Source organism: Eulemur rufifrons, chromosome 16 (genome assembly GCF_041146395.1).
Source record: "Eulemur rufifrons isolate Redbay chromosome 16, OSU_ERuf_1, whole genome shotgun sequence".
Taxonomy (NCBI): Eukaryota; Metazoa; Chordata; class Mammalia; order Primates; family Lemuridae; genus Eulemur; species Eulemur rufifrons.
This window is the reverse complement of record NC_090998.1, coordinates 8,744,430-8,771,246: the sequence shown is the minus strand read 5'-3', so window position 1 is coordinate 8,771,246 and position 26,817 is coordinate 8,744,430. Positions and strand designations below refer to the sequence as shown.

Below are 26,817 nucleotides of genomic sequence, written 5' to 3'. Positions count from 1 at the left end.
CTTTTTGTACAAAAACACTTAATGATTAAAAAAGAAACAAAACATGTTGGTCTAGTCATTTGTGTGAAAAAAGAGGGCAAAGATGATATTGGTATGGAGTAAAAGACAACTGAGACCAATTTTCATCCTTTTACTGAGGAAGAAAAAATATTTAATATTTCTGTTGTATCAGGAATAGCGCCTAAGGCAAGTACTTATACTCCTGACCTCAGCCCCACACACTCCTGTTTATAAAGCTATAGGACAGAGCAGAGTTGGAACTGAAAAGAAAAGCAGGGTAGAAGACAACAGATAAATCAGAAAGGAACAAGGATGCAGAAAGAATGACAACAGCCACACAGGTATGTGCCAGTCAAACACTTTTAGTCCCTGCAGCAAATCAGAAAGATACCAACCAAGTCTCTACACTGGCTGGAAATCCTGCCATGGATGCAGGAGAAAATATTTAATACTAAGGGAGTAAGTGACAACAAAGAGAAAACTCTGAGTCACAGCTACAGTGGGACAATCCAGAGGGAAGAGGGAGTACCAGATTTTGCTACTTGTGTCACACAAGCTAGAAAAACCCTACCTCTCCCATTGGGGAGGCAAACCTAAATTCCACCCATTTCCTTGCCTTACCATACTATATTCCTCCTCTTGGAGAACTGAGACCCTGGCTAAGTTCCACTCCAGGATAAGGCTGAGCAGTCCTAGTTCTCTAGACTGCCTTTTTTTTTTTTTTTTTTTTTATAAAGACTGGATTAAGGTAGGTGGGAATGGTGAGAATTGTAAAGATTTTTAAAAATAAAGTAGAACCCAGAGAAAATGTCAAAGCTGCCACCATGTAGCACCAGCAACCAATTCTTGCATTTCTCTTCCCTGTCTCAGTCATCTCCCTACCGAAGGTTACATGATTGGAAAAGCTCTTCCCTGTAAAGTCTCTGGTGGTACCAGGTTATAACCTGGGCAGTGGAGAGTATCTGCCTTAGGCTGGTTTATGCAAGAGGGCCACCTTAGGTCTCCTTGAGGACGTTTATCTTAGCGCAGATCTTGAGGGCAGGGCCCAGCTTGATGTTCATGGCACTCATAAGATGTTCTTCTTTAAGTAATAAAAGGGCCTGTCCATCAATCTCCTGGGAGCGAAACTCCTCTGCAATCTCTTGGCAACCTAGAAAGAAATGGTGAGAACATGTATAAGAAACTGCATGGTAGCACCAAAAGTTAAGGGGGGAAGCAAAGGTGAAGAAACTGAAGTCTAACAATGGTTAATCCCAAAGTAGTTGTCCTAAACTCAGTAATATAAAGGTGTGAGATGGCAAGCTTTGAAAGCAAAATGAAATTAGAATGACTAGCTATTAAAAAAAAAGAGCCAAGACCAAGAAAGGAAGAAACTACTAACTTGTTCAACCATAGAAATAACTTCATTCAAATAGCTTGGTGACGGGGAGAGAACAAAAATAAAAACATGGTTTTACATTGGCACAAAGATCAAAGTTAGCATTCTCTGTGAAATTTCTGTTTAAGGGCCCAGAATTCAGACAAGTAGCAAAAAAGTTAGGATTTTTTTTTTTTTCCCCCTAGAGAAGTCTCTGTCAATAGCTTATAAGGCAGGGTGCAGTGGCTCACACCTATAACCCTAGCACTCTGGAAGTCCTAGGCGGGAAGATTGCTTGAGGTCAGGAGTTCGAGACCACCTGAACAAGAGCAAGACCCTATCTCTATGAAAAATTTAGGTAGGCGTGATAATAGTAGTACCAGCTACTCAGGAGGCTAAGGCAGGAGGATCACTTGAGCCCAGGAGTTTGAGGTTGCTGTGAGCTATAATGAGGCCACTGCACTCTAGCCTGGGTGACAGAATGACACCCTGTCTCAAAAAAAAAAAAAAATAGCTTATAAACAGTCCTACCTTTAAGGGAGCGGGGCAACAATGGCCTTTTAGCTTTTAATCCCCTTTCCATTGAAAAAAATCTTTTATCCATGGTGAGTATCACAGTTAATCACACATAAAAATATATTTTATCTAAAACTTAATTGGTGGGAAATATAGCTGAATCATAATAAAAAGTAAAAATCACACACTTAAAAGTTGCTAACATGGTACAAGAAAATGTCAACCCTGAAAGGAAATACGAAGTCAGGCTGTGGGCAAGCAACTTTAATAAATATCAAGAACAGAGCCTCTGTACTGCCACACTCAAGCACCTACTGCTTAGGAGTCAATTAAGTCAGTTATGTACCCTCTTACAAAGGCCCTTTTTGGATGACCTAAGGAAAACAACCTTGGTTCTGTTGGAGATCCTCAGTACCTTGGAGAGAAGCGATAAACTCGTACACCTCCTCTACACTCCAACGGCTGGGATTACTGGACAGGAACACAGGGTTGATGCCATGCAATTCCGGTGTAGGTGGAGCTATATTGGGGTTCCCCAGATCACGTTCTCCATGCCCAGCTCTTACTGATAAAGGCCCAGGAGATGTTGGGGAGAGTGCTTCATCATAACTGGAATTATCTGAACCCCGGCTAGAGTCCTCTTGACCCTGCAGAGGAAACAGCAAACCAGTGGGGTCAGAATAGCAGTGCTATGAGCTCCCATCTACCCTCCCCAAGCACCCCGGGTTGGGCATAGAGGAAAAGCTCATCGCATGTGAAATCATCTGTGCTTCATTTGCAAATGCCCAAAATCTACTCTCAAGTACCTTTCAAGTATAAACTGTATCAATTTGGCCAGGTGTGGTGGCTCACGCCTGTTAATCCTAGCACTCTGGGAGGCCGAGGCGGGAGGATCACTTGAGCTCAGTTCGAGACCAGCCTGAGCAAGAGTGAGAACCCGTCTCTACTAAAAATAGAAAAATTAGCTGGGGGTTGTGGTGCACAACCTATAGTCCCAGCTACTTGGGAGGTTGAAGCAGGAGGATTGCTTCAGCCCAGGAGTTTGAGGTTGCTGTGAGCTAGGCTGACGCCACGGCACTCTAGCCTGGGCAACAGAGTGAGAATCTGTCTCAAAACAAATAAAATAAAATAAAAAAGTAAAGTGTATCCATTCCTTGATTATCCCCTTGTCCTAACAACTGATCTAGATTTTCACTACTCAAGTACAGTGTGAGGATTAACGGATACATGAACCAGTAGTCAGGTGACAGGAGACAAAGGAGGTCAGGATCTCTTGCAATTTGGAGTAATGTAATCCACATAAAACCAGAGTTCTGGGCCTCTGGAGAGGTAAAACACATCTCCGTGAGCCTTTTAGCTGGGCAAAGGAATTGCCTTGTAGGGGAAGGAAAAAGGCCCATTTTAAAGGTAGTGGGCTCTGCAACAGCAGCTCACCCGGTGGCGCTTGCCCTGAATCTTAGCACGGGCAATGTCAGAGGAGCTGCGGCGGGGTCCACGCCTGCGAACACGAGCATAGTTGGCTTCTTGAAACTCTTTCATTTTTTTCCTCTTCAGCCGGAACTGATGACTACAGCTCACATTGTACCTACAGGGCAAGACATAAAAAGGATGTCAAAGGTACTATAGAACTGCAGTCCCCAACCCCCAGACCCCAGTAGTGGACCCCAGTAGCGGTCCGTGGCCTGTTAGGAAACAGGCTGCACAGCAGGAGGTGGGAGGGCGAGCGATGCTTCGTCTGTATTTACAGCTGCTCCCCATCACCCGCATCCTGTCAGATCAGCATCGGCATTACATTCTGCATTATGGTGAATTGTATAATTATTTCACTATATATTACAATGTAATAATGATAGAAATAAAGTGCACAATAAATGTAATGTGCTTGAATCATCCTGACACCATCCCCCCCAACACTGCCCCCTGTCCATGGAAAAATTGTCTTCCATGAACCTGGTCCCTGGTACCAAAAATGTTGGGGACCGCTGCTATAGACGACTACCTTGTTACCTTGCCCTAAATGTGAATTTGGCATTTTGTGAGGTGATTTGGGGAAGGGAATAAAAGCAAAGCAAGAAACATAAAATATCAGCTGTGAGATGATCCTGGGGGAGGGAGGTATCATTAGCTGGAGAAATCGGTGCTAAGGGCAAGGAGGAAGGTGCCTAGAGTACCTCTTAGCGCAAGTCATGGAGCAGAACCTCTTGGAGCCACGGAACTGCTCTGCAGGGGCGTACTTCCCACAGTACTCGCACTTCAGGAGATTCGCCTTCTTATCTAATTCTGAAAAACAAGGTATCACTGGACGGTCACCATCGATTTCTGCTGCCTCCTCAGGCCATCATTAGGGCTGGTTCTAATTATTCTCAGGATTTGCTCTCAAAGACCTAACTGAGAATCCCTAAAAAATTTCAAAAATCCAAAACCATGAAACTTGTCCCTCAAGAACATTCTGAAAGATTTAAAGTCTTCCTAACCTTAAGGCGAACTATTTCCATTTAAGATGCCTCCCTAAATTTACACTAATTCATACTCTCAGATTTCAGATATGATTCCATTTCTGAATAGGATAGAGGAACTAATTACTAATGTCTAGAGAGACATAGATCCTTCTCCCACAAAGACTTCCAAAAGGAAGTGGGAAACATTAAGTAAGTCCTTAATATAGATTATAAAATCTAGAATAAAGAGAACTGAAAATTAAGAATATAAATGTCCTATTTTAGATCATCTTTTGATAATATATCCTTATAGTAAAGAATAATTCAACAGATTATTTTAGCTTGATAAAATTCTCCTAATCCTGCCGGACATGGTGGTGAGCACCTGTAGTCCCAGCTACTGGGGAGGCTCAGGTGGGAGGACACCCTGAGCCCAGGAATTGGAGGCTGCAGTGAGCTATGATGATGCCACTATACTCCAGCCTGGGTGACAGAAACAAGAGCCTATCTCTAAAAATAAATTTTTTTAAAAAGAAAAATTCCCCTAATCCTATATAACTTCTTTTGTGAGATTCTACATACTCTGATATATAATATGGTTTCTCTGTGTAGATGGACTCCATATTATTCCTACTTTAAATAAATAGGAAATTACTATTTTACACTGAGTCCTCAAACACATCCCCATGATCCTCCTTCCCCCAGATGGGTCTCGAAATAAATACTCACCAGCAGATGGGCTGTCCCCTCCCAAGGGGCCACTGGACTGATTCTCATTCAGCCCCGTTGGAAGGCCAGCCTGGAGTGGCTTCTCAGACTCCTTCAGTAACTGAGAACAACCCACCTGTCCCAGAAAAAGTTTATGGTTAAGTAAACCTAATTCCTTGCTGCCTCTCTATAGCTTTCCCCAAAATTTCCCACCATCAGGTCTTTGCCTCGATCTCTGAGTTAACGGTCAGACTGGTTCAGAGAGAATCACTTTCAATATGGCAAGCAAGAGTCTCTAACTGGCTTTTTTCAGATAAGCCACTGGAGAACAGGTTGCTACCCTGCTCCCTATTTTGTCCTTTTCCTTCCTATGATGCAGGGAATGCAAGATACCTGGGTTCTAGTCCTGGTTCTGCAATTTGTGGTATCTAGAATGGTCCCTTAACTTCTCTATCATAATTTTCTTCATTATAAGACAACCTAATTTATCTAATAAAACATTACAGTTTTAAAGGTTCCTTTCCTTTTCTTCTCCTCTTCCCAACATTTTCATTTTCTGGTCCATACACTCTTTCCTTTTCCTTTCCTTCTTTACAACTAACTAACTAAATAGCACACCTGGGCCATTCTCTAATTAAATACTTCTATGCATTTTGTTTTTAGTGAACTTTGAAAAGACAACAATCAGACCAAGTCCCCACTTGAAAGTCCCACCTTATGGCCCTGTCCTCACCGGGAAAGGTTCTGCTCCTTCCTGGATAACAAAGCCTTCAATGATGTGGGTGAGAATCTGGGGCTTCACAATGGCCTGTGGGGGTTTTGAGTCACCCATCTGTCTGGAAACCATGGCTAGTGTAGGAGGTGGTACTGATGGGGCAGAGGTCAAGGCTACTAGTTCACTGCTTGGGGTATTAGCATTCACGGCCACTGGTTCAGCTTTCTCTGGAAAACAAGCACAGATATGGGATAACATTAACGAACAGAGATGGGATAACATAATTGATCTATCTGTTAGCTAAGCCAGAATGATCTTCCACAATAATCCATGTTCACCCTTGATCACTCACCCTCAAGTCCCTGTTTTTGGATCTACCCCTTTGTCCACCAAGTTCAGGCCCATTTTCTACTGAACCAGATTTATCTTTTCACTCACTCAGAACATCTCTTTATTTCCTGTGCACTCCAACAGCATTTCAGAAGTCAGTTACTCACCTCCAAGACTGCTCTTCTCCTCCATGACCTTTGGGCTCTCTGCCACTGGAGATACCTTAGCAGGAAGTATTGAACTCAATGTGGAGACATCATCTCTGTCCTCCTCAGACTCAGCTTTGCGTTTGACAGCCAAAGTCTGGGGTTTACCCTATAGAGTAAAGAATAGGGGGAAAAAAAAAAAAAACCAAGATTTGGGAGAGAAGGATAATAAGGAACTACAATTACTCCAACACCTTAGAGAAAATTTTCTTAGTTCCAGATTCCCCAATTGGTACATTTCCCATGGTACACTAAAATTTCTGGTTATTCCCAAGAAGTACAACTTCTGTATCAACACAAAAGAAAATGGATTACTTAGTTCTGACCTAGGTCTCAAGAGCCTGCATTCATTATGGACCAAGAACTATCGTTTTCCCAAAGATTGATTTGATTAAGACTATCTTGATCCAACTTAACTATGTATCCAAAACCTCAAGAATTATTTCAGTAACAAATTTAAGAGTAAAAAGTTCAGATATTATATACATTAATGTACCTCTTGCTTACAAAAGGAGCAGATAAATACCAGTATTAACCTTCTCAACTCTTTATTCCCCTATTAAATTCAACTATTTCCACTCAGTCCAGATCCACTCTCATTAATGACAGTGCCCTGGAAACCATCAGACATCACTCACCGGCAAGTGTACAGACTGCATGTAGAAGGAAGCGGGGACCTGGGCTACAACGGGTGAGGAGGTGGTAGCCCCACCCTTTACAACATGTGCTGTCCCCTGTATAGGAGCAAGGGTCATCCCAGGGGCCAACGTAGGAGGGCACTCCTGAAGTGCACCAGGAGCCTGGGATGAAGGTGGCGAGGGGGCAAAATGGGCCTGACTAGGCTGAACTGTACCCGGCATCCCCCGGGAAGTAGGTACAGCAGCTGCCAGCTGTGCCAACCCCAAAGCCTGTGCCTGGGCTGTACCTGGCTGTCGGGTGCCTACAACTTGCACAGGAATATGGGGTGGTGGTTGCTGGGTAGCTGACATCTTAGCAGCCCCTAACTGAGGAGGCTTAATAGGTGCCACAGGTGGTTTGGATTGGATAGGAATTGGTGGCTTGGGGGTTGGGTCAGGTGGAAGGGACAGGGATGAAGACTGAAGCATGGGTTGAACAACCAGGGTTTGGGCTTGCTGCTGTGACTGGGAGGGTGGGACCTGCTGAGTAGGTGGGACCTGTGGTGGCTGAGGGGCAGTGAGGGTTGTGGCTTGCTGCTGCTGCTGCTGCTGCTGCTGCTGCTGCTGCTGCTGTTGCTGCTGCTGCTGCTGCTGTTGCTGCTGCTGCTGGGCCAACTGGAGGTGCGTAGCTGTGTGAAGGAGCTGGGACTGGCGGTGCTGGAACTGTTGCTGGTGGTGGATGGCAATCTGCTGCTGGATCACCACCTGTTTCTGCTGGAGGTGGATCTGCTGCTGTTGCTGAATCAGGGAATGGGGCTGGATCTGTGTGTAGGTGGCTATAGGAATAATCCCAGAATGGAACAAAGGCAAAAAAGAGCAGAAAATAATAATCACTCTAAATTCAAAGGAAAGTCATCTTTCCAAGGTGTACCCAGTTTTGGAATCATACAGTGAATGGAAATCTATCCTGAAACTTGGACATCACCTCATCCATACTCTTTCCACTAAGTCAGATACTACCGACTACCTCTAGTCTTAAAGATCTCAAAGAAAGAACTCCCTTCCTCAATCATTTAACAGTCCTCAGTAATTTCTCGTATTTATTATCTTTGCCATACTTAAACATCATATCCTTTTACTCTGCACTCAGCAGTAAAAGGAGAATGGCTGGCCCCTCCTCCACATGATTGGACTTTTGAGTTTCTCAAAGGCTGAGTCCATGTTTTATCCATGTTCACATCCCTAGAACCTAGACAGTGCCTGACACTTGAGAAGCACTTAATAGTCACTGAAAGAATAAATACCCACAGTTAAAGATACCAACAACTTCTCATAAATGCCTCAGTTTTTAAAATTCATCAGTTCATGTCACTGAAAAGGAACCCCCCCCCCATCTACTACTTAGCACAGCAGCCACCTGAGACCCCCACCCCTCATCAGCATAACACTAACCTAACACCTGGCCCATCAACTAATCTATTACCTGGCCCATCAGCATAACACTAAACCTATTACCTGGCCATCAGCATAACACTAAACCTATTACCTGGTGCAGCAACTACCCTATTACCTGGTGCATCAACATAATACTAACCTATTACCTGGCAGGCATTTTAGTCACCTGGGACCTCATCCTTCAGATCACCCCAACTTAATAAAAGTGGGAAAAATTGGATAGACGGGGCTCAGAATTTGGTAGCGAGAACTCTCTGGACCCGCCAGCAAATAAACCTTGATTCTCCTACTCTCCGTGTGCCGCTCGGTTTGTCCTCGGGACCACTCGCTGTAACACTTGCTGTAACATCACCATGTAAGAAGTCTTAAGAGTCAGCAGCTGTAGGCTCCGACCTTACTCAGTTTCCTCTACTGTAAACTGAGTTTGACCATCTCCATCCCTCCGTATTTTCCAGATGGTCCACAGCACACACAATCTATGTGATATGAAAGCACTTTGGATTTAACAGTGCTCTAACAACTAGCAAGTACGAGTAAAAATAATTATTAAGTACCAGTGCTTAGTACTAGTAATAACTAATTAACTCTAAATTTTTTGTGAGTAAATTATCCAACTATATCAACAACTAAGGTGCTGGTAACTAACTAGTACTAGTTATAACTAATTATAACTAAGTACTAATTAACTCTTAATTTTTTATGAGTAAATTATCCAAATGTATCAACAACTAAGGTGCTAGAAATAAGGCAAAAATGTACCATTCCCAAGTAAGGTACACACATGTAACTATCTTACCTACAGTCTAAAAGCAAGTATAAACTATTTAGGGTTATAATTATTTTTTTTTCTTTTTTTATCCTTGTCATTGATACAGATGACACAAATTGGCTACATTAAACCATGGCTCTGTTTGCTAGTCTTAAGTGTTCTAAGGCATTTGTACTGTATCTGCTCTAAGTTGGACCAACTAACCACCATTTAAACAGTGAGGAGACAATTCATCCCTTATACTAAGTTGAAGTTACACAAGGACAGGGAATCTGTTTTTCGAAAAGTAGCCCCAGCACCTCCTGGAACACAGTAGGCAATTCAACAAGACTGGGTGAATGAATGAATGGGGAGAGTGATAAACTGAAGAACTCAGGGCCTAAGAATGTGCATAAGACAGCTTGTATACCAATGGCTCCCTGGTGGAAACAGATAAAATCTATATCTGTTACCTGTCCTCCTGTCCCTGAACTAGTATGTTCAAAGTTGATGTGATTGTCTTTCCTTCCACTACTCCAGGACCAAGAGAAGCAGGAAAAAAAAAAGGCAAAGAAATGTACTCTGAAGATTTCAAATGAGTCCTGAGAAAATAATGTCATTACAAGAGGTGACAACTTACCTGAGCTAATAAGCGTCTGGCTGGGCGCAGGTGTGGCTGTCCGTGTCAGGTTCATCCCCACGTTCTGCTGACCACTCCCATCTGCTTCTGCCTTCTTGGCTGCTGCATTTTCTGCCTCTGTCTGGCTGCCCTGGCTCACAGTCACTGTCTGGGCTGCAGGCAGGGGCTGCACTACTCCTGTGCCCTTCCTGGGACAGCTCCCACCGCCCATTCCTGAGGAAGGCAACTGACCCAAACCCCCAGGGGCCTGGCCACCTCCACCTGGACCCATGGACCCTGGGATGCTATTCCCACTACCTCCACCAGCTTGACTAAGGTTGAGGGACTGGCCTGAGGCCCCAGAGGAGGCCTGTGCCACAGCTAGGGCCTGGCTAGAGGCCTGAGAGAGGCTAGACACAGGAGAGGCTCCAGGAGGAATGGCCTTCTGAGTGGAGCCTTGCATTTGGGATCCTTGGGCCGAGGCTTGTTGGTTCCTCACTGCCAAGTTCTGCACCTGAAAGATAAGAAAACACAGATTGAGAAAAGGAGGACAGGAGGCACTAAGGGTGAAGATTTCCATGTCTGATTCAAAAGCAGCCAAGAGAGCTACAGTCTCTCCTTCCACAACCTACCTCTCAGCTAGTACTCCCACATTTATAATAATAAAGGCCTTCCAGGCTCTGAGGGAGGAACTCTGAAATCATATCTGATTTTTCAGTCAGCATCACTCACTATCAAGTCTATCATCAAGTTTGGTCATTCATTCCTTGAAAATGTCTCTTCAATTTCCCCTTTCCTTTCCATTCAATCATTCAACATCTCCCAAACACCTACCATGCTTCGGGTACTACAATGGATACTGGGAATGCAGAGATGAAAGAAATAGTCCCTGCTCTTAACAAGTACTTTCTATTAGAGAAGACTAGAAAATCACCAATTACAATATAATAGTACACACAGACATGCACACAGTGCTATGGGAATACAAACAAGGAAGATCAACTCAGACGAGGGAAATCAAGGAAGACTTCCTAAAACAGGTGACATGTGATCTGACACTCAGTAGGTATTAGTGAAGGTAGGGGTTGAAGACATTGGTGACAGCATTTGCAAGGCCACAGAACCAAGAAAGAACACAGCATTTTTAGAAATTATAAATATTTCATTATGTTTGGGGTGAGTTACAGGGAGTGGAAAGAAGTGAAGCTAGGAAAGTAGACGTTGAGGCTAGGGAGACAAAGGGGTGCCAACCATTAATGGCCTAGTGTGTTACAATAAGGAGAGTATGAACTTTCATTTGGGAACAGCAAGTTTGTCTATCTTGTTATATTACCAGCACCTAGCAGTGTCCAGCACATAGTCAATGCTCCAAAATATGAATAAAAGGAAGGAATGATAAATGCTTAATTGATTGTAGAAAGCCACTGAAGAATATTAATCAGAATAACTATGGTCAAATCTATAGTTTAAACCCTTCTTTTATGCATTTCTGATGGAAGTGTAAATCAGTACAACTACTTTGGATAAACGTTTGCCATAATATCCTGAAGCTGAACATTCACATACCCTCTAACCCAGGAATTTCACAAGAGAAACTCCTGCCATGTACAACAGGAGGCACGTATAGGAACATTCACAGCAGCACTATTCATAGTAATCAAAGCCTAAAAACAACCCAAATGGCCACAAACAGAAGATGAATAAACTGCATAATGTAGAAATTAAAATTAAGCCGAGCGCAGTGGCTCAAGCCTGTAATCTTGGCTATTCGGGAGACGGAGGTCAGAGGATGGCTTGAGCCAGGGAGTTTGAGGCTATAGTGAGCTATGATCACACCACTGCAATCCAGCCTAGAGGACAGGGCAAAATCCTGTCTCTTTTTCAGAAAAAAAAAAAAAAAAAAAATTTTAAAGAAAATTAAAATTAATAAACTACAGCCAGGCACAGTGGCTCATGCCTGTAATCCTATATTCTCAGGAGGCTGAGGTGGGAGGATCACTTGAGGCCAAGAGTTCAAGACCAGCCTGAGCAACAGCAAGAACCCATCTCTACAAAAAATAAAAAAAGAAAACAACTAGCTGGGTATGGTGGTATGCCACTCAGGGAGACTTGAGGCAAGAGGATTACTTGAGCCCAAGGGTTCAAGGTTGCAGTGAACTATGATCGCACCACTGTACTCCAGCCTGGGTGACAGGGTGAGACCTAGTCTTAAAAAAAAAAAAATTAATAAATTCCAATGACTACAACAAAACAAATGAATCTTGACAATATGTTACTAAAAAGGCATTCTCAGATTACATATAGCACGAGTACCTTATAAATTCAAATACAAATAAAACATATACATGGTATCTCCAATTTGCTTCAAAATAATCCATGGGCAGAGGGGAAGGGCATGACTATGCTGGCCATGTGTTGATAATTTTTGAAGCTGCATGGTGGGTACCTAGGAATTCATATTTTTTTCTGTTTTTATATATGTTTAAATTTTCCATAATAAAAAGTACTTTTTAGAAATATATAGAGATGCAATAAAACTATATAAAAAGGGACTCAAGGAAAGCAGGAACCTAGAAAACAGAATGATCATTACCATGGGTAAGGGCAGGCAATAGATGAACTAGTGATTTCTTATTACATTATTAAAAATTACTGAATACATAAATAAAAGTAGGCCATATAGACCAATGATGAAAGAGTGTCATGAGCCAAGGATTATAATTTTATCAAATTCTATGTACCAGAGATACAATTAAAAATGTTAGTGGTGGCCAGGCAAAGTGGCTTATGCCTGTGGTCCCAGCACTTTGGACAGCTGAAGCAGGAGAATTACTTGAGGCCAGAAGTTCAAGACCAGCCTGGGCAACACAGCAAGACCCTGTCTCTACAAAAAATAAAATAATTAGCCAGGTATGGTGGCATGCATCTGTAGTCCCAGCTACTTGAGAGGCCTGAACCCAGGAGGCTGAGGTTGCAGTGGGCTAAGATTGCACCACTGCCTCCAGCCTGGGTGACAGAGCAAGATCCTGTCTCTCAAAAAGAAAAAAAAAAAATATATATATATATATATATATATATATATACACACACACACGCACACACACACACACATACAGCATATATATATGCAGTAACATATATTTCCTTATTGTTAAAAAAAAATTAGGATTTTAGTAACAACATTTATTTCCTTGTTTTTAAAAAAGGTTATCCTGATAGTAATGTGGAAGAAATAAGATCAAATACAACTGAAGTCAAGAGACCACTTAGAAAACCAGTACAGCAATCCAGGTGAAAATAATGAAAACCTGAATTCAGACAGTAGCAGTAAAGAAGAGAAAGTGGTAACAGTCACTAAAAGATATTTATAAGAATCATCAGGACTGGACGCTGGGGCACATATTATCTGGTAATTATATAGTTTTTCTAATCAGCTTCCTTTCCATAATGGCTATTTCAAACTTTCCCACTCTCCCTATACCTCAGAACTACCTTCTCTTTCTTCTCTCACTCTTCATGTCTGCAGAGAAAATAAAGACCATTATATGAGCCTTACTTCATCAGTTCCACCACCAAATCTATATTTACCCACATATGCATCCATCACTTCCCCCTTCTCTCCCGCTTATCCTCCTTCCTATCAAAGGGCAACCCATCTTTCTCTAAGCTCTGGATCCCATCTCTTCCTGCCTTCTCAAGAAGCTTACAGTATCAATTGTCTCCTGTCTTTCAATCTCTCTCTCTGTAGAACCACACATTCCCCTCCCCCAACTCTGCCCTCCTTTCCTGTCACTGCTAAACTCTTTTTTTTTTTTTAGAGAGACAGAGTCTGGCTCAGTTGCCCGGGCTAGAGTGCAATGAAGTCAGCCTGACTCACAGCAACCTCAAACTCCTGGGCTCAAGCAATCCTCCTGCCTCAGCCTCCCGAGTAGCTGGGACTACAGGCATGTGCCACCATGCCCGGCTAATTTTTTCTATATATTTTTAGCTGTCCAGCTAACTTCTTTCTATTTTTAGTAGAGACGGGGGTTTCACTCTTGCTCAGGCTGGTCTCGAACTCCTGACCTCGAGTGATCCTCCCGCCTCAGCCTCCCAGAGTGCTAGGATTACAGGCGTGAGCCACCGTGCCAGGCCTCTAAACTCTTAATAATTGTTTACAGTCACTGCGTTCATTCCCACTATACACTCATTCTTCAGACTCATGCTATTTTAGATTCACTGCCCCCAACTCCACTGAAACAGCTCTCCCTCCATATTAATAAATCCATTCTCCTTTCCTTCTCTACTACGTTCGATGGAGATGAGTACTCCTCCCTCCACACACACCCACACCCACACCCACACCCGCACATATACATCTTTTAACATTCTGCTCCCTTGTCTTCATGACACTACACACTTCAGATTTTCCCATCTCTGTTGCTCTTTCCCACTCCCCTTTGTCAGCCCATCACTCTCTAACCATGAACTGCGTTTCCACGGGCTCATCCTAATCCTCAGAACCCCGAATCAAACACTCTTCCCTTCAATCCATACCTTCTCCCTAAGCAGTTTTAAACATTCCCGTGACTGCAATTATCATCTATATGCCTACTACTCTCAAGTGTTTATCTCCAACCCAGACCTCTCCTCAGAGCTTAAGGACCACATGTATAGAACTGCTGTCTCAGTATCTCACGAATGGCTCACAAGCACTTCTAAGTCTGCATGTCCAAAACTGAACTTCACTCTAAATCCACTTCTCCCGTGTTCTTCATCTCATAAACAGCACCACTGCTCTATCCGATCTCCTATCTGGCATCTCCCTCAATCCCCCCATCCACTGCATCAGTTCACCTTCTTCAATGATTCTTCTAAGTTATCCTCAAATCTATGCATTTCTGGACAGAAATCCAAACACCATCTTTCCCCTAAGTTATAATAAACTGTTATAACACTGTTATTCCCCCCCATAGGCACACTCACACCATTCTCATTTAGTCTCCATAGAAGAGTCAATATGGTCTTTAAAGAAAACAAAAAACACTCAAATCTCTCCATGCCACTTCCATGTTTAAAATCCTTCTATAGCTTCCCATTGCTCTTCACATAAAGCCCAAAATCCTAAACACAGCCCCCAAGGCCCTGCAAGATGAGATTCCTCCTGTCCAGCCCACTTTACCAAACTCCAGGAATACAAATCTTTTAAAGGCTCAAACAAATCACACTCCTTCCCTCCTCAGCGCCTCTGGACATGTTCTCCTGCCTTCAACACTCTCCTTTCACATCCTCACCTGGCTAATTTCTACAGGCCCCAATTTACATGTCACCTCCTTGACTTCTACCCCTCATCCCAAAGCTAAATTAGGTCCCTTTCTATATTCTCAGAGCACTCTGTACTTTCTAATGAAGCAATCATTTCACCATTCAGGTGACTATTTGTTTAATGTCTGGTGTTTCAATGGTCTACGATCTCCATAAATAGTGATTATGACTTTTTTGGGCATACAAGGCAAATGAATGTTTGATACATTAATAATAACAGTTAACACTCTTAAACACTCATTATGTCCAGGCACTGTTCAATCAGTTACACATATCAACTCATTTAGTCCTCACAACACACCTTGAGGTAAGTATATTATAGTACCTACGCTATAGATGAAGACTATAGTAGAAAAATGTTGGGTCATTTGCCCAAGGTCATACAGTAAGTAGTGGAGCTGGAATCTGATCCAAACATCAGATGCATATTTTTAACCACTACTCTTTGTCCCTCTACATACTGCTGTTCAAATATCTGATGAATGAGGATGGATAATTGAAAGCACTGAATATGGAAACAGGACCAACCTTATCCTTGGCTCCCATTACTTTTACCACAGTCTAAGACAAAGGTCCTACCTTGCCACTGTGAGATGACCCCAAGAGTCTCTTAGCAAGCTCCCTAACTTCTCTTCTCCAGGCACATGTTACTACATGATTCTTTCTTAAGTACCTTCCCTACCCTGTTAATCTGCTGTTCCAGGCCGGGCGCGGTGGCTCACGCCTGTAATCCTAGCACTCTGGGAGGCCGAGGCGGGTGGATCGCTCAAGGTCAGGAGTTCAAGACCAGCCTGATCAAGAGCGAGACCCCGTCTCTACTAAAAATAAAAAGAAATTATCTGGCCAACTAAAATATATATAGAAAAATTAGCCAGGCATGGTGGCGCATGCCTGTAGTCCTAGCTACTGGGGAGGCTGAGGCAGGAGGATGGCTTAAGCCCAGGAGTTTGAGGTTGTTGTGAGCTAGGCTGACGCCACGGCACTCACTCTAGCCCGGGCAACAAAGCAAGACTCTGTCTCAAAAAAAAAAAAAAAAAATCTGCTGTTCCATAGCCAGCAATGCTCCCTGCTACCTATGAAGCTAACTACAACCTCCTATACTTGGCTTTTAGGATCCCTGGCATCTTCCTCTTCTACCGTCAGGCCTGTTATCTCCACTTTATCCACCCCCTCATCCCCAACCCCCACCACACACGCTCATTTTTAAATAAAAAACTATGCCCTTACATTGCTATTCTCTCCCTAGTTTTCTTCTCATTATAAAGTAATGCAACCAACTCTTCTCTGAACTTATGTGTCACTCATTTAGTTGGCACTTTTGTTCTCTAAGCTCTTTGAAGACTAGATTCACATTTCTTTTTTAATACTTCAAAATTCCTCGGTATCTGCGGGGAACTGGTTCCAGGGCTCCCAGATACCAAAATCTGCAGATGTTCAAGTCCTTTATATAAAATGGCATAGTATTTGCATATAACCTACACATATAGCACGTCCTCCAGTATACTTTAAATCATCTTTAAAGCATTTATAATACCTAATACAATGTAAGATGCTAACTAAATAGTTGTTATACAGCTTTTTTGTTTTTTGGTTTTTTTTAAGACAAGGTCTTGCTCTGTCGCCCTGGCTAGAGTGCAGTGGTGTCATCACAGCTCACTGCAACCTCAAACTCCTGGGCTCAAGTGATCTTCCTTGCCTCAGCCTCCATGCCTGGCTAATTTTTCTATTTTTTGTAGAGACAGGGTCTCACTATGTTGCCCAGGCTGGTCTTGAACTCTTGGCCTCAATCATTCCTCCTGCCTCAGCCTCCTGAGTAGTTGCAACTACAGGCATGCATCACCATGCTCGGCTTGCATTATTCTTTATTGTTGTAGTTTTTTATTGGTTTCTTTTTTCAGATATTTTTGATCTGTGGTTGGTTGAACCCAAAAAGGCAGCAACCACAGCATATGAGGGCCAACTCTGTATATCTGTGCACATCAATGGAAGAGCTCAATATTTACTAGATAACTGATAAACTAAGAGGATCAAATAATTATCATAAGATCCTAGGTTACAGCCTATCCACAAGAAGCTAAATATTCAGGCTCAAAAATATATGTATTTTGGGAATGTGTCATGGGAAGTAAAGGTGAGGAAGACTTTTTCTGGGAAAAACAGTGAATAGGAACAGGAGACTGAAAGTTGAGAACTACAGTAACTCACGAGCAGAAGGAACCAAATATTCCTCCAGCAATTCAGCCAGGTCAGCTTCATATCTAACTAACAGAAGAATTTCCTCAACCACCCTTATCTTCAGAAGACAGTACTATGAGAAAGAATTAAGACTTTCTAAATAGGTCAGGTGCGGTGGCTCACAGCTGTAATCCTAGCACTCTATAAGGCCAAGGTGGGAGGATTGCTCGAGGTCAAGGGTTTGAGACCAGCCTGAGCAAAAGCAAGAGCAAGACCCCGTCTCTACTGAAAATAGAAAGAAATTAGCCAGACAACTAAAAATATATAGAAAAAATTAGCAAGGCATAGTGACACATGCCTGTAGTCCCAGCTACTCGGGAGGCTGAGGCAGGAGGATTGCTTGAGCCCAGGAGTTTGAGGTTGCTGTGAGTGAGGCTGACTCCATTGCACTCTACTCCAGGCAACAGAGTAAGACTCTGTCTCAAAAAAAAAAAAAAAGAAAGAAAAAGACAAAAGACTTCCTAAATAAAATAGCCTCAGAGGACTAGAAGGATGTCAGGAAATTTCCCCTGCATTGATAATAAGACTTCCCAGATCCACAGGGCTATTTTCAGGCAAATCTACTTGCCTTTCTCACTCAGATTAACTCAAAAGCTGTAAGAGATTCAAATTCTATATGAATAAGGAAGGAAAAAATAAAACACACAAAAAATAAGAATTCTGAAAAGTGGTAATAGGGCAGAAGGGTGCGCCCTGGTCCATGGTCATTCCCTTCATCCTCCCCAGTGCCCATCCACAGGTAAAGTGGTTGCCACTGACCTGATCTGCATCTGCATGAACTCCAGGAGACTGTGCAGATGGTACCTCCTGCTGGACTGCAGCCACTGCCCCATTGGGCATCAGGATGAGTTGGGAGGCTAGAGGCACATTCCGGCCCAGGGTTCGGTTTACCTGCAATATGTTTCCCAGCTGTGGCTGGCAAGGAGAGGAGGAAGAGGAAGAGCAAAGAGGACAAGAGGAAAAGAAGAGACAGAAGAAATGGAAGGGAAGGACCACAAGACAAAATAAACAGAAGATATTAAACAGCCAAGCCCTGCCCCTTTCCACACCAACCCAGGAGCCTCTCATTCTCCATATGCGATGAATCATCCAGAAGAAAACCTAGAATGTGTAGAAAACTACAGACTGACAACGAAGAGTCAAGCATCAAAGAAGTTGAGAAAATGAGGATTTTAGAACAAGTATTTATATATAGTAAGTAGATAGGCTGAGAGATAACACTTAGAATTTGTGTACTAGAGCCATAAGTTTAAAGGTTAGACTGTATCTAACACTAATTTAGTTAAATGTTAACGCAAATACTTTCTAGCTTAGAATATCAACATAATCTGCAGGCTAATACTGAGCATCACTTCTAGGGTAAGGCATGGACAGTAGATCAGCTTGTCTCAAAACATATGAGTAACCATGGTTAAATAAAACAGCTTTCACTCCAGTGCTTGCCAGGGACAGACAATTATGACCCCGGGACAATGGTGACTGTGTCTGTGGCTTACCCGTAGATACATCTGGGCCTGGGACTGGTTGAGGGGTGGGGAGGTGGTGTTCCCCAGTAGCACAGATTGGGTCAAGGTGGTAGCACTGGGAGAGCTCACACTCTGGGATCGGCTGATGAGCTGGGCAGCTGACGTGGTAGCCAGATTGATCTGTGTGGTATAGAAAGGAACCAGGACTAAGGAACCAGGACTAAGGAGAGATAAAAGGAAATGTATATGACTGACAAATTCAGAGTAATACAGTCAAGAATAGAGTATCTCACTTTCATGGAGTCAGAGGGATATGAATATTAACTTCCTATCCAAAACTGCCATCCTGGCTACTTTGAGGTGTTACCAAAGTAAAAAAAAAAAAAAAAAAAAAAAACAGTCCCTAACCACCAGTGTTAACAGTTAAGAAGGCAAAAGAATGAAATGGAACAGATTTTACTTCTCATTGAAGGGTCCAGAGATGAGTCCCTTTTCTTTATTTTTTTTTTTTTTTTTTTTTTTTTTTTGAGACAGAGTCTCACTCTGTTGCCCAGGCTAGAGTGAGTGCCGTGGCGTTAGCCTAGCTCACAGCAACCTCAAACTCCTGAGCTCAAGCGATCCTCCTGTCTCAGCCTCCCGAGTAGCTGGGACTACAGGCATGCACCACCATGCCCGGCTAATTTTTTCTATATATATATTTTTAGCTGTCCATATAATTTCTTTCTATTTTTAGTAGAGATGGGGTCTCGCTCTTGCTCAGGCTGGTCTCGAACTCCTGAGCTCAAACGATCCGCCCACCTCGGCCTCCCAGAGTGCTAGGATTACAGGCGTGAGCCACCGCGCCCGGCCCCTTTTCTTTATTATCTCCTCTTTTTCCCCAAGATTTCCTTCCTCCTTTCTTAGGCTTGCTCCTTAAAGATTCCTATATAGATCCATGTTGGTTACTTTCCCTTTTACTACTATTCTCCACATAAGAGCAGTAAATATCCACTGAAGGCTCAATAAACACTCTCAGATCAGTGGCACAAAGTGGTTTACCCTAGGGACAAAGACCCAGGCAGAGGAGCCTCTCAGCGGGAGAGGCGGTACTCACTGAGGCCTGGGTGGTGGTGGTCTGCTGCTGGCTGGTGCTGGTGTTTGGGGAGCTGGCCTGCCGACTGGCTGCAATTGTGGCCTGTTAAAGGGGAAGGGAAACAAGAAACAGCAGAGACAATGAAGGAAAAAGCTCTGTCTTCCGGTAATAAATCATAGGCAAAAAAACATATAGAGATTTCAGGTTAAGAACAAATTCTGCTCTGGAACAAGGAAAAGTATATTCACTAACCCACATAACCCTCCACTTAGATAGGCAACCTGTCCTCCTGCTCCCACTTTCTTTTAGGTGGAGTAAGAACCTTTGGTCAGGTAGGTGACAACATGAGTCAAAGATAATTCTAGACTGGAGCCAGCCAATACAAATATAATGTGAGCCACATATATAATTTTCTACTATGTACCTTTTTTAAAAATAAACAGGAAATGTTAACTTCCATAATTTATTTTATTTAACTCAATATATCTAAAATATTATCATTTCAACATGTAATTTATATTAAAAAATTACTGAGATGTTTTATATTCTTTCTTTTGTACTAAGGCTTCAAACTCTAAAATCTTACAGCACATCTCAAATTGGACTAGCCATATTTCAAGCACTCAATAGCTACGTGTGGCTAGTGGCTACCATATTGGACAGCATAAATCTAGAACATGGCCATTCTACCTCTAAAAGGTGATTTTCTCAGTTCTTATTGCAACCCCAGGAACTAAGATCCATCTATTCTTCCACAGGATAGGAAGCAGAGAAGACTGTCCCCACTTGGGCTTAGCGCAGAATGCAGTATGCTCTCCTACCCACCTGTAGTGCCCGTCCCCTCCCTCTCAGGCCAGCGGACTGCTGACCTCTCACCTGCTGGACGGCAGCCAGGCTATGCAGCTGGGCATTACTGAGCTGCTGCTGGAGCATGAACTGGTGGAAATACTGAGCCGCATTGGGCTGCCGCTGCAGTGCCTGCAGAGCCTAGGAAGGCAGAGAGAGAATAAAACATTTAGAATGGATCACTATGCAAATCACTGTATTCCTGTGCAAGGGAGCCATGAGAAAGAGAGAAACTAAGGGAGATAGGAGATTGGGCTAAATTATCAACATCAGATTTGTCCATTTTTATATTAGAACCAGTAAGTATATATAATCCGCTAAAGATTGGAAGAAGCAATTACAGTCATGGGCCACACAATGACTTTTTAGTCAACAACAGACCGCATATTCCACAGTGGTTGGAGCAATAGGCTACACTACATAACCTGGGTATGTAGCAGGCTACACCATCTAGGTTTGTGTAAACACACTCTATGATATTTGCACAATGATGAAATCACCTAATGACAGATTTCTCAGAACATATTCACATATCTACATCCTTTTTTTTTGAGACAGAATCTTGCTCTGTTGCCTGGGTACAGTGCCATGGCATTAGCTTAGCTCACAGCAACCTCAAACTCCTGGGCTCAAGGGATCCTCCTGCCTCAGCCTCCCGAGTAGCTCCAACTAGAAGCGTGTGCCCCCACGTCCAGCTAATTTTTTTTTTAGTTGCCTGGCTAATTTCTTTCTTTTTTTAGTAGAGATAGGGTCTCACTCTTGCTGAGGCAGGGGTCAAACTCCTGAGCTCAAGCCATCTTCCCGCCTCGGCCTCCCACAGTGCTAGGATTACAGGTGTGAGCCACCATGCCCAGCCCATATCCCCACCATTGAGCAATGCATGACTGTAATTCAACGGCCTATTCATGCATACAAAGAAAAGTAAAGCAGCCCAATTCACGTGAACTCTTATTTCTCAAAGTGGGACCTGGAAATACACGACATAGCAAAGAACAAGACAAGATGAAAATAAATGAGATATTGAGAAATGTAAAGAAAATGAAAGACTGTATTCTAGGTAATAGAGCCCTAAGGAGTTGAAAATAATGGAAAAATAGAGTAAACAGTGGCTTCTAAAAGATTCTATCAGGTAAAATTTTCAACTAATTGGCATTTTCAAATATCTACAGCATAATGCTAATAGATGTTTATAAAAATGACACTGGTAGTTCAGTTTTAGTGTTAATGGACTTTACTATATTCTTATTCTTTAATAATTAGAACTGTTCTTAACATATGCATAGATATTATAGTAACAAAAATATTTTATTAAGTAAAAGATAATTTCTCAAACAGAATGAAAAAGACATAGAACTTGCTATTTGTTTAAAAATAAATCTCTAAAGAGGTCCATGATACTTCCATTACTCAAGATGATTTACAAGAAATGCCAAAGATTAAGAACCTGACAGTCCATGAAGAAAAATGGTTAGTTAGAATCTGGCTAGAAGGACCGTGTATTATTTAAAAAAATCCTTAGGTGAAAGACTTTCATTCTCAGTTTGCTTGCCCAAACCTTTTTAAGAGTCTCAGAACTGGAAGGAACCTTAGTCATCACCTAATCCAACTCTCCCCAATTTGCTAGAAACGAACTACGGACAATTATCTTCCAGCGTCTTTGCCTGTCCCAAGCCAATACTCGCAGATCATGGCCCCTCAGAGTTGAGCCTCACCTGTACTGCTTGTCGTTCATACAGTGACATTTGAGCTATCTGGGGCCGAGAGCTGCCACCTGAGCTGGAACTCCCATTAGTGGAGTTGGAGTTCTGCTCACTCTCAGTCTCCATGATAGTGGTCCAGGGTTCCCAAGGCTGGTGCTCTGACTCAAGACCTAGATGGAAGCAGTAAAGAATTAAAATTTATACCTTGATTCCAAACTATTACTTCATGTTATCATTCAAGACCACACTAAATCCATAAGTTATCTTAAGAACCTTTTTCTTCTTCCATAGCCATGATTTATCTGATCTTAGAACTCCCAAATCTGTAATACACTCTTACAACTGTATCCTCCCCGCACTACTATCTTTTGAAGGTATGCATTGTCTCAAAATAAACAACCTTTACGTATTCCCTCATGGCTATCATTAAATAAAACAGCCAGAATGTAAGACAGCACCTTAAACCACCTTACATTCTCACCACATTTCATGACAATTGAAAATCTTCCCACTTAAAATTTGTGGTTATCTCACTTTTGTCTCCATCTGCATCACTGTCATCTTAACAATGGTCATCATTTACTGTACTATCCCTTACAGTGCTATGTGGTAAATACTATTATATTATTCCATTTTACAACTGTGGAAATCCGGTTTTCAGAGGTTAAAGAAGTTGCCCTGATAAGTATTAAATCTTTACACTACCACATGCTTCCTCTTCAAACCAAAAAAAGTCTATGATTAAGGCAGTGTCACTCAGTACCAATACTCATTATCATCATTTTATGGAAGACCACCTAAGATACAGATATGTTAAGTGGGTCATGGAAGGTCATAAAACTAGGAGGCAGAAGAGCTAGCCTTACAGCCATACAGCCCAAATAGCTGCCTGCTTCCAACTCCGGCTACTAGTAATAACACCTCAGGCATGTCACTTTCCCTCCTTATAGCTCAGTTTCCCCACTGGCAAAGAAGGCTTCACACTGAATGGAATGTATCACTTTAACAAATGACTCCCAGGTACTGACACACATTAAATATACAACAATGAAAATCTTCAAGAAAGTAAGATTCAACGTTTTACTTAAGTGTTAGAATTTACCCTCTGGAGACTACACTAAAATTTGCAAAAAGATAATATGCAAACACTGCTAAGAACCAAGCAAGGAGACAGGAGATGACAAGCAAGAAGAACTATTCTTTCAAAGCAACACCAAATGACAATAAGGTTTTTTTAGTCATTCTTACCTTTTTTCCTTTTGTTAAACCTACATACTGTATTGTCTAGTTTTAAGGCTCTGGGCCACTAGAAATATCAGGTCACCAAAACATTATTTGATTTAGGAATGTAAACATCAAACCGGAACTTCTGCTAAGAGCTGTCAATAGTTTTATTAGGGTGAGTGGATTCATCTTAGGGATTGCATCCACATCAAAAAAGCATAGTAAATAAAATCAAACTGCTTGGCCTTGGCAATAAAGTTGAGGAGCTTTCTCACTATTTCATGCCCAGTATCATCTGATCACATCATTACCCTCCCCCCAAACTTTGATTTCATTTAGGATAGCAAATGTCACTGTAAACATGGATATAAACCAAAAAGTACACAGAAAAAATCATATCAGCTTCAACTCTAGTCTACCTTCTCCCCACATCTTTTGCCAAAATATCAAAGCACTAAACAGATACAGACCCATGAATCCTCATTATCAGCATGTGAAGAAAAAAAGTGGGTAAGGATTAGAGGCAGCACGGCATAGTTGTATAGAATACTGGACTTAGTTCACTAGACTCAGAGACATGACACTCCTTTACTAACTATAGAGGGGACAATAATTCCTACTTTCATATGTGAAAATGCTTACAAACTATATAACCCCTCGTCTTCCCAAAAATGGAAGTCTTATTAACACTTTTTTTCAGATTGTGAAATAAAGACAGAGATGCAAAGGGACTAACTTAAAATGTTTCGATAAAATCAGGGCAAATTGTCACCAAAACCAGGATTCCTAGATCCGAGGTACATAAATCTATTCATTTATGATCAATGTTGTGACTGCAAGATTAAATACAGAAGATGAAGACAAACAGTTTGGGAGGCACAATGAATTGAAATTTTCAGAATTAAACTGGAAGAGAGAAGCAGATCCACAGAGGTCCCCAGAGCAGCTAAGCCATGGTCATCCTGAAAGGTAGTATCTGGGTGTGTAGGGGTTGGAATGGGTTGGGTTGGCACACAGACCTACGGAAGGGAGCTAGAAAGGAATACTGAGGTGGACCTGGTACTGGGCCTACTGGGTCAAGAGTTGGAGGAAGTCAGTATCCCTAAGCATAAAACTGTCTCGTAGACAGGATAGGGCATGGAAAAGGGGGCGGGAGAAGGGGGTGGTTCAGGGAAGACTGTTCCAAAGAAATGGAAGTAATCTGGACAATAAGGACTGTAGACGCCCAGGGGTTCTTGTTCTATATAGAACCCTGATAAAAATGATGTTCCAAAGAGACATCAAATACTCCGGGGGAAGAGGGGTAGATATAGTGAACTGACCCAAGTGAGCAGGGAAATGTGCATACCGATAGCAGGGAGACAGGCAGAAGTCAAGGAATTGGAGGCTGAGGAACCCAGCGGACCATGAAAAGCAGGGGGATAACTACACAGCATGCTCGGAGGGAAGGACCAAAGTCAGAGAAGGAAAAATGAATGAGAAAATGAGCAGTTAGAGGCAACTAGGGTGACGGACAGACAGCACTAAGCACAGCGAAATGAATAGCAAAGAAGACTAGGACAGGCAGAGCCGAAGGACCGCAGAGCTCAGCGCTGGAGGTAGGCAGGGAAAGCAACTGGGGGAGGTACCTGGGGCGTTACACAGACGGAGGTGGCTGAAGAAACATCCCCGCGCAGCCAAGCCCCCAGAGGTCCTGCCCCTCCCCAGCCCTCGGTCGCCCGGTTACCTTCGCGCCTGGCTCGGCACCCAAGTCCTCCCCGGGGGCGTCCACCTCATGTGCTGGGGTTCCCAGTCGCCAAGCTGGGCAGGGGGCTCGCTCGGCCTCCGCGGCGGGCTCCCCGCGCCTCCTCCCCTTCCTGGAGGGGCGGGGGCGCCGAGAGCGGGGTGGGAGGCGCCCGGCGCGGCCGCGGCTCCCCGCCCCTCCCGCCGCTCCGGGTGCGGGCCCGGCCGCGGCTCAGCCTGGCCTCCGGGGCTCGCTCTGGGCCTGTCACTTCCTGCCCGGCCGAGAGGGTGGGGGCTGCAGGCCGGGGGCTGCGGGCCGGGCTGGAGGAGGGGGCTGGTGGGGAGGTGCTTCCGGGGCAGCCGGACCCCTCCCCCGTTCCTCCTCCTCCCCTCGGCGCCCTCCTCCCCCGCCCGCGCGGCCCTCGTTTCCTGCCGGCGCCCGTTGCCATGGCGACGCTGCTCCCGGGCCTCTGCGCTCCAGGCCCCGGGGTTTTTTCCTCTCTCGCTCTCTCTTTCTCCTCTTTTTTTCACCTTCTTGCTCTCCGAGTTTTGCTTGCGGGTTGGAGGGACGAAACTAAGAAAGTGCTGGCCTCTAGTGGGGAACTCACCTCTCAGAGAGGAGAGGGAGATGGGAGAAGGGAGGGAAGTGACGTGAAAAGGGAGAAAAGAAGGTATTTTCTGGAGCTTCTGGGAATGAGGGGTAGAAAGAAAGGATCAAGGGGGACCCAACAGGCAGAGAGGGAGAAAGAGCAAAGCAACCGCCCTAGTGAAACGACAGACTGGAAAAGGAAATAAAGCAAAGGAAAGAAAAACTTTGAGATTGAAAGAAAGGAGACAGAATGTTGATTGTTTAATCCCTCACCTCCAAGAAGGAGGGAAAGAATGCTGCAGAAACAGTGAGCCCATTAGGAGTTGACACTCATTTTAAAAGTAGCGACCTAATATAACTTATTTCAAATAACATTTAAGTCTGTAATTCCAGGGGTTTTGTGTACTTGCGTGTTTTTAAATTTAAATGTGCGTGTAAAAGAGTTAGAATGACAAAAACACGGGAAAAGGCAGGCGTATAAAGAGATGCAGAACAATGGGGCTGTATCGGGGACCACTAAACATTTGATGGGGGAGCCTTTGTCACTGTATTTAGGATATCCATTTATCCGGTTTTAATTAGTCTCTCAGTCTTTCAACATTCAATAAATATTTATAGAGCACCTACTATGTGCCAGCAACTGTTTCCGGAAACTTGGATTACATTAATGCACAAAACAAAGATAACTGCCCTCTTTAACCTTTACGGAAGGGGCTGGGGGATGCCTTGTGGATTAACCAGGATTGATGGTTTTTTCTGTTACTGTCATAGTCTTTTCCTAACCTCTGTTCTAGCCAGTTATTTTGTCTGTCAATCCGCTCTTCATTCTCTCCTTTAATAGCCCCATGCATAATAGACTTGTTCTCTTTGTTTATAAATTAGATCCATTTAGATTTACATTGAGAGAGGAGTGTCTGGGTCCCAGGCTCTTCATCTATGGTAGCCAGATT

General features: G+C 43.2%; 1 protein-coding gene across 14 annotated transcripts; it reads right to left on the bottom strand.

The window, feature by feature from the left end:
* Positions 1–3: 3 nt before the first annotated feature.
* PHC1 (polyhomeotic homolog 1) lies at positions 4–25,601 on the bottom strand. 14 transcript variants are annotated; one of them, XM_069491152.1, is made up of 16 exons: positions 25,283–25,601; positions 22,345–22,502; positions 20,663–20,773; positions 19,808–19,888; positions 18,745–18,894; positions 18,008–18,163; positions 9,731–10,223; positions 7,428–7,723; positions 6,909–7,052; positions 6,232–6,379; positions 5,753–5,961; positions 5,041–5,155; positions 4,045–4,153; positions 3,308–3,458; positions 2,289–2,520; positions 4–1,150 (listed from the first exon to the last, which is right to left on the bottom strand). In XM_069491152.1, exons 2-16 carry the CDS (start codon positions 22,456–22,458, stop codon positions 996–998), a joined length of 2,664 nt encoding a protein of 887 aa, XP_069347253.1. In that variant the 5' UTR covers positions 22,459–22,502; positions 25,283–25,601; the 3' UTR covers positions 4–995. The 14 variants fall into 14 exon arrangements, with proteins under 14 accessions (XP_069347253.1, XP_069347254.1, XP_069347255.1 ...); XM_069491153.1 differs by having other exon boundaries at positions 6,909–7,004; XM_069491154.1 differs by having other exon boundaries at positions 6,909–7,004; positions 7,446–7,723.
* Between the last annotated feature and the right edge of the window lie 1,216 nt (positions 25,602–26,817).

Excerpts from the sequence above, each read along its gene's own strand:
- PHC1 (XM_069491147.1), bottom strand. The coding sequence starts at position 22,458 with ATGGAGACTGAGAGTGAGCAGAACTCCAACTCCACTAATGGGAGTTCC. Across the intron at positions 20,774-22,344 it reads ATGAACGACAAGCAGTACAG|GCTCTGCAGGCACTGCAGCG; the intron begins GTGAGGCTCAAC and ends CTGCCTTCCTAG. Across the intron at positions 4,154-5,040 it reads AGGGGACAGCCCATCTGCTG|AATTAGATAAGAAGGCGAAT; the intron begins GTGAGTATTTAT and ends CTTGTTTTTCAG.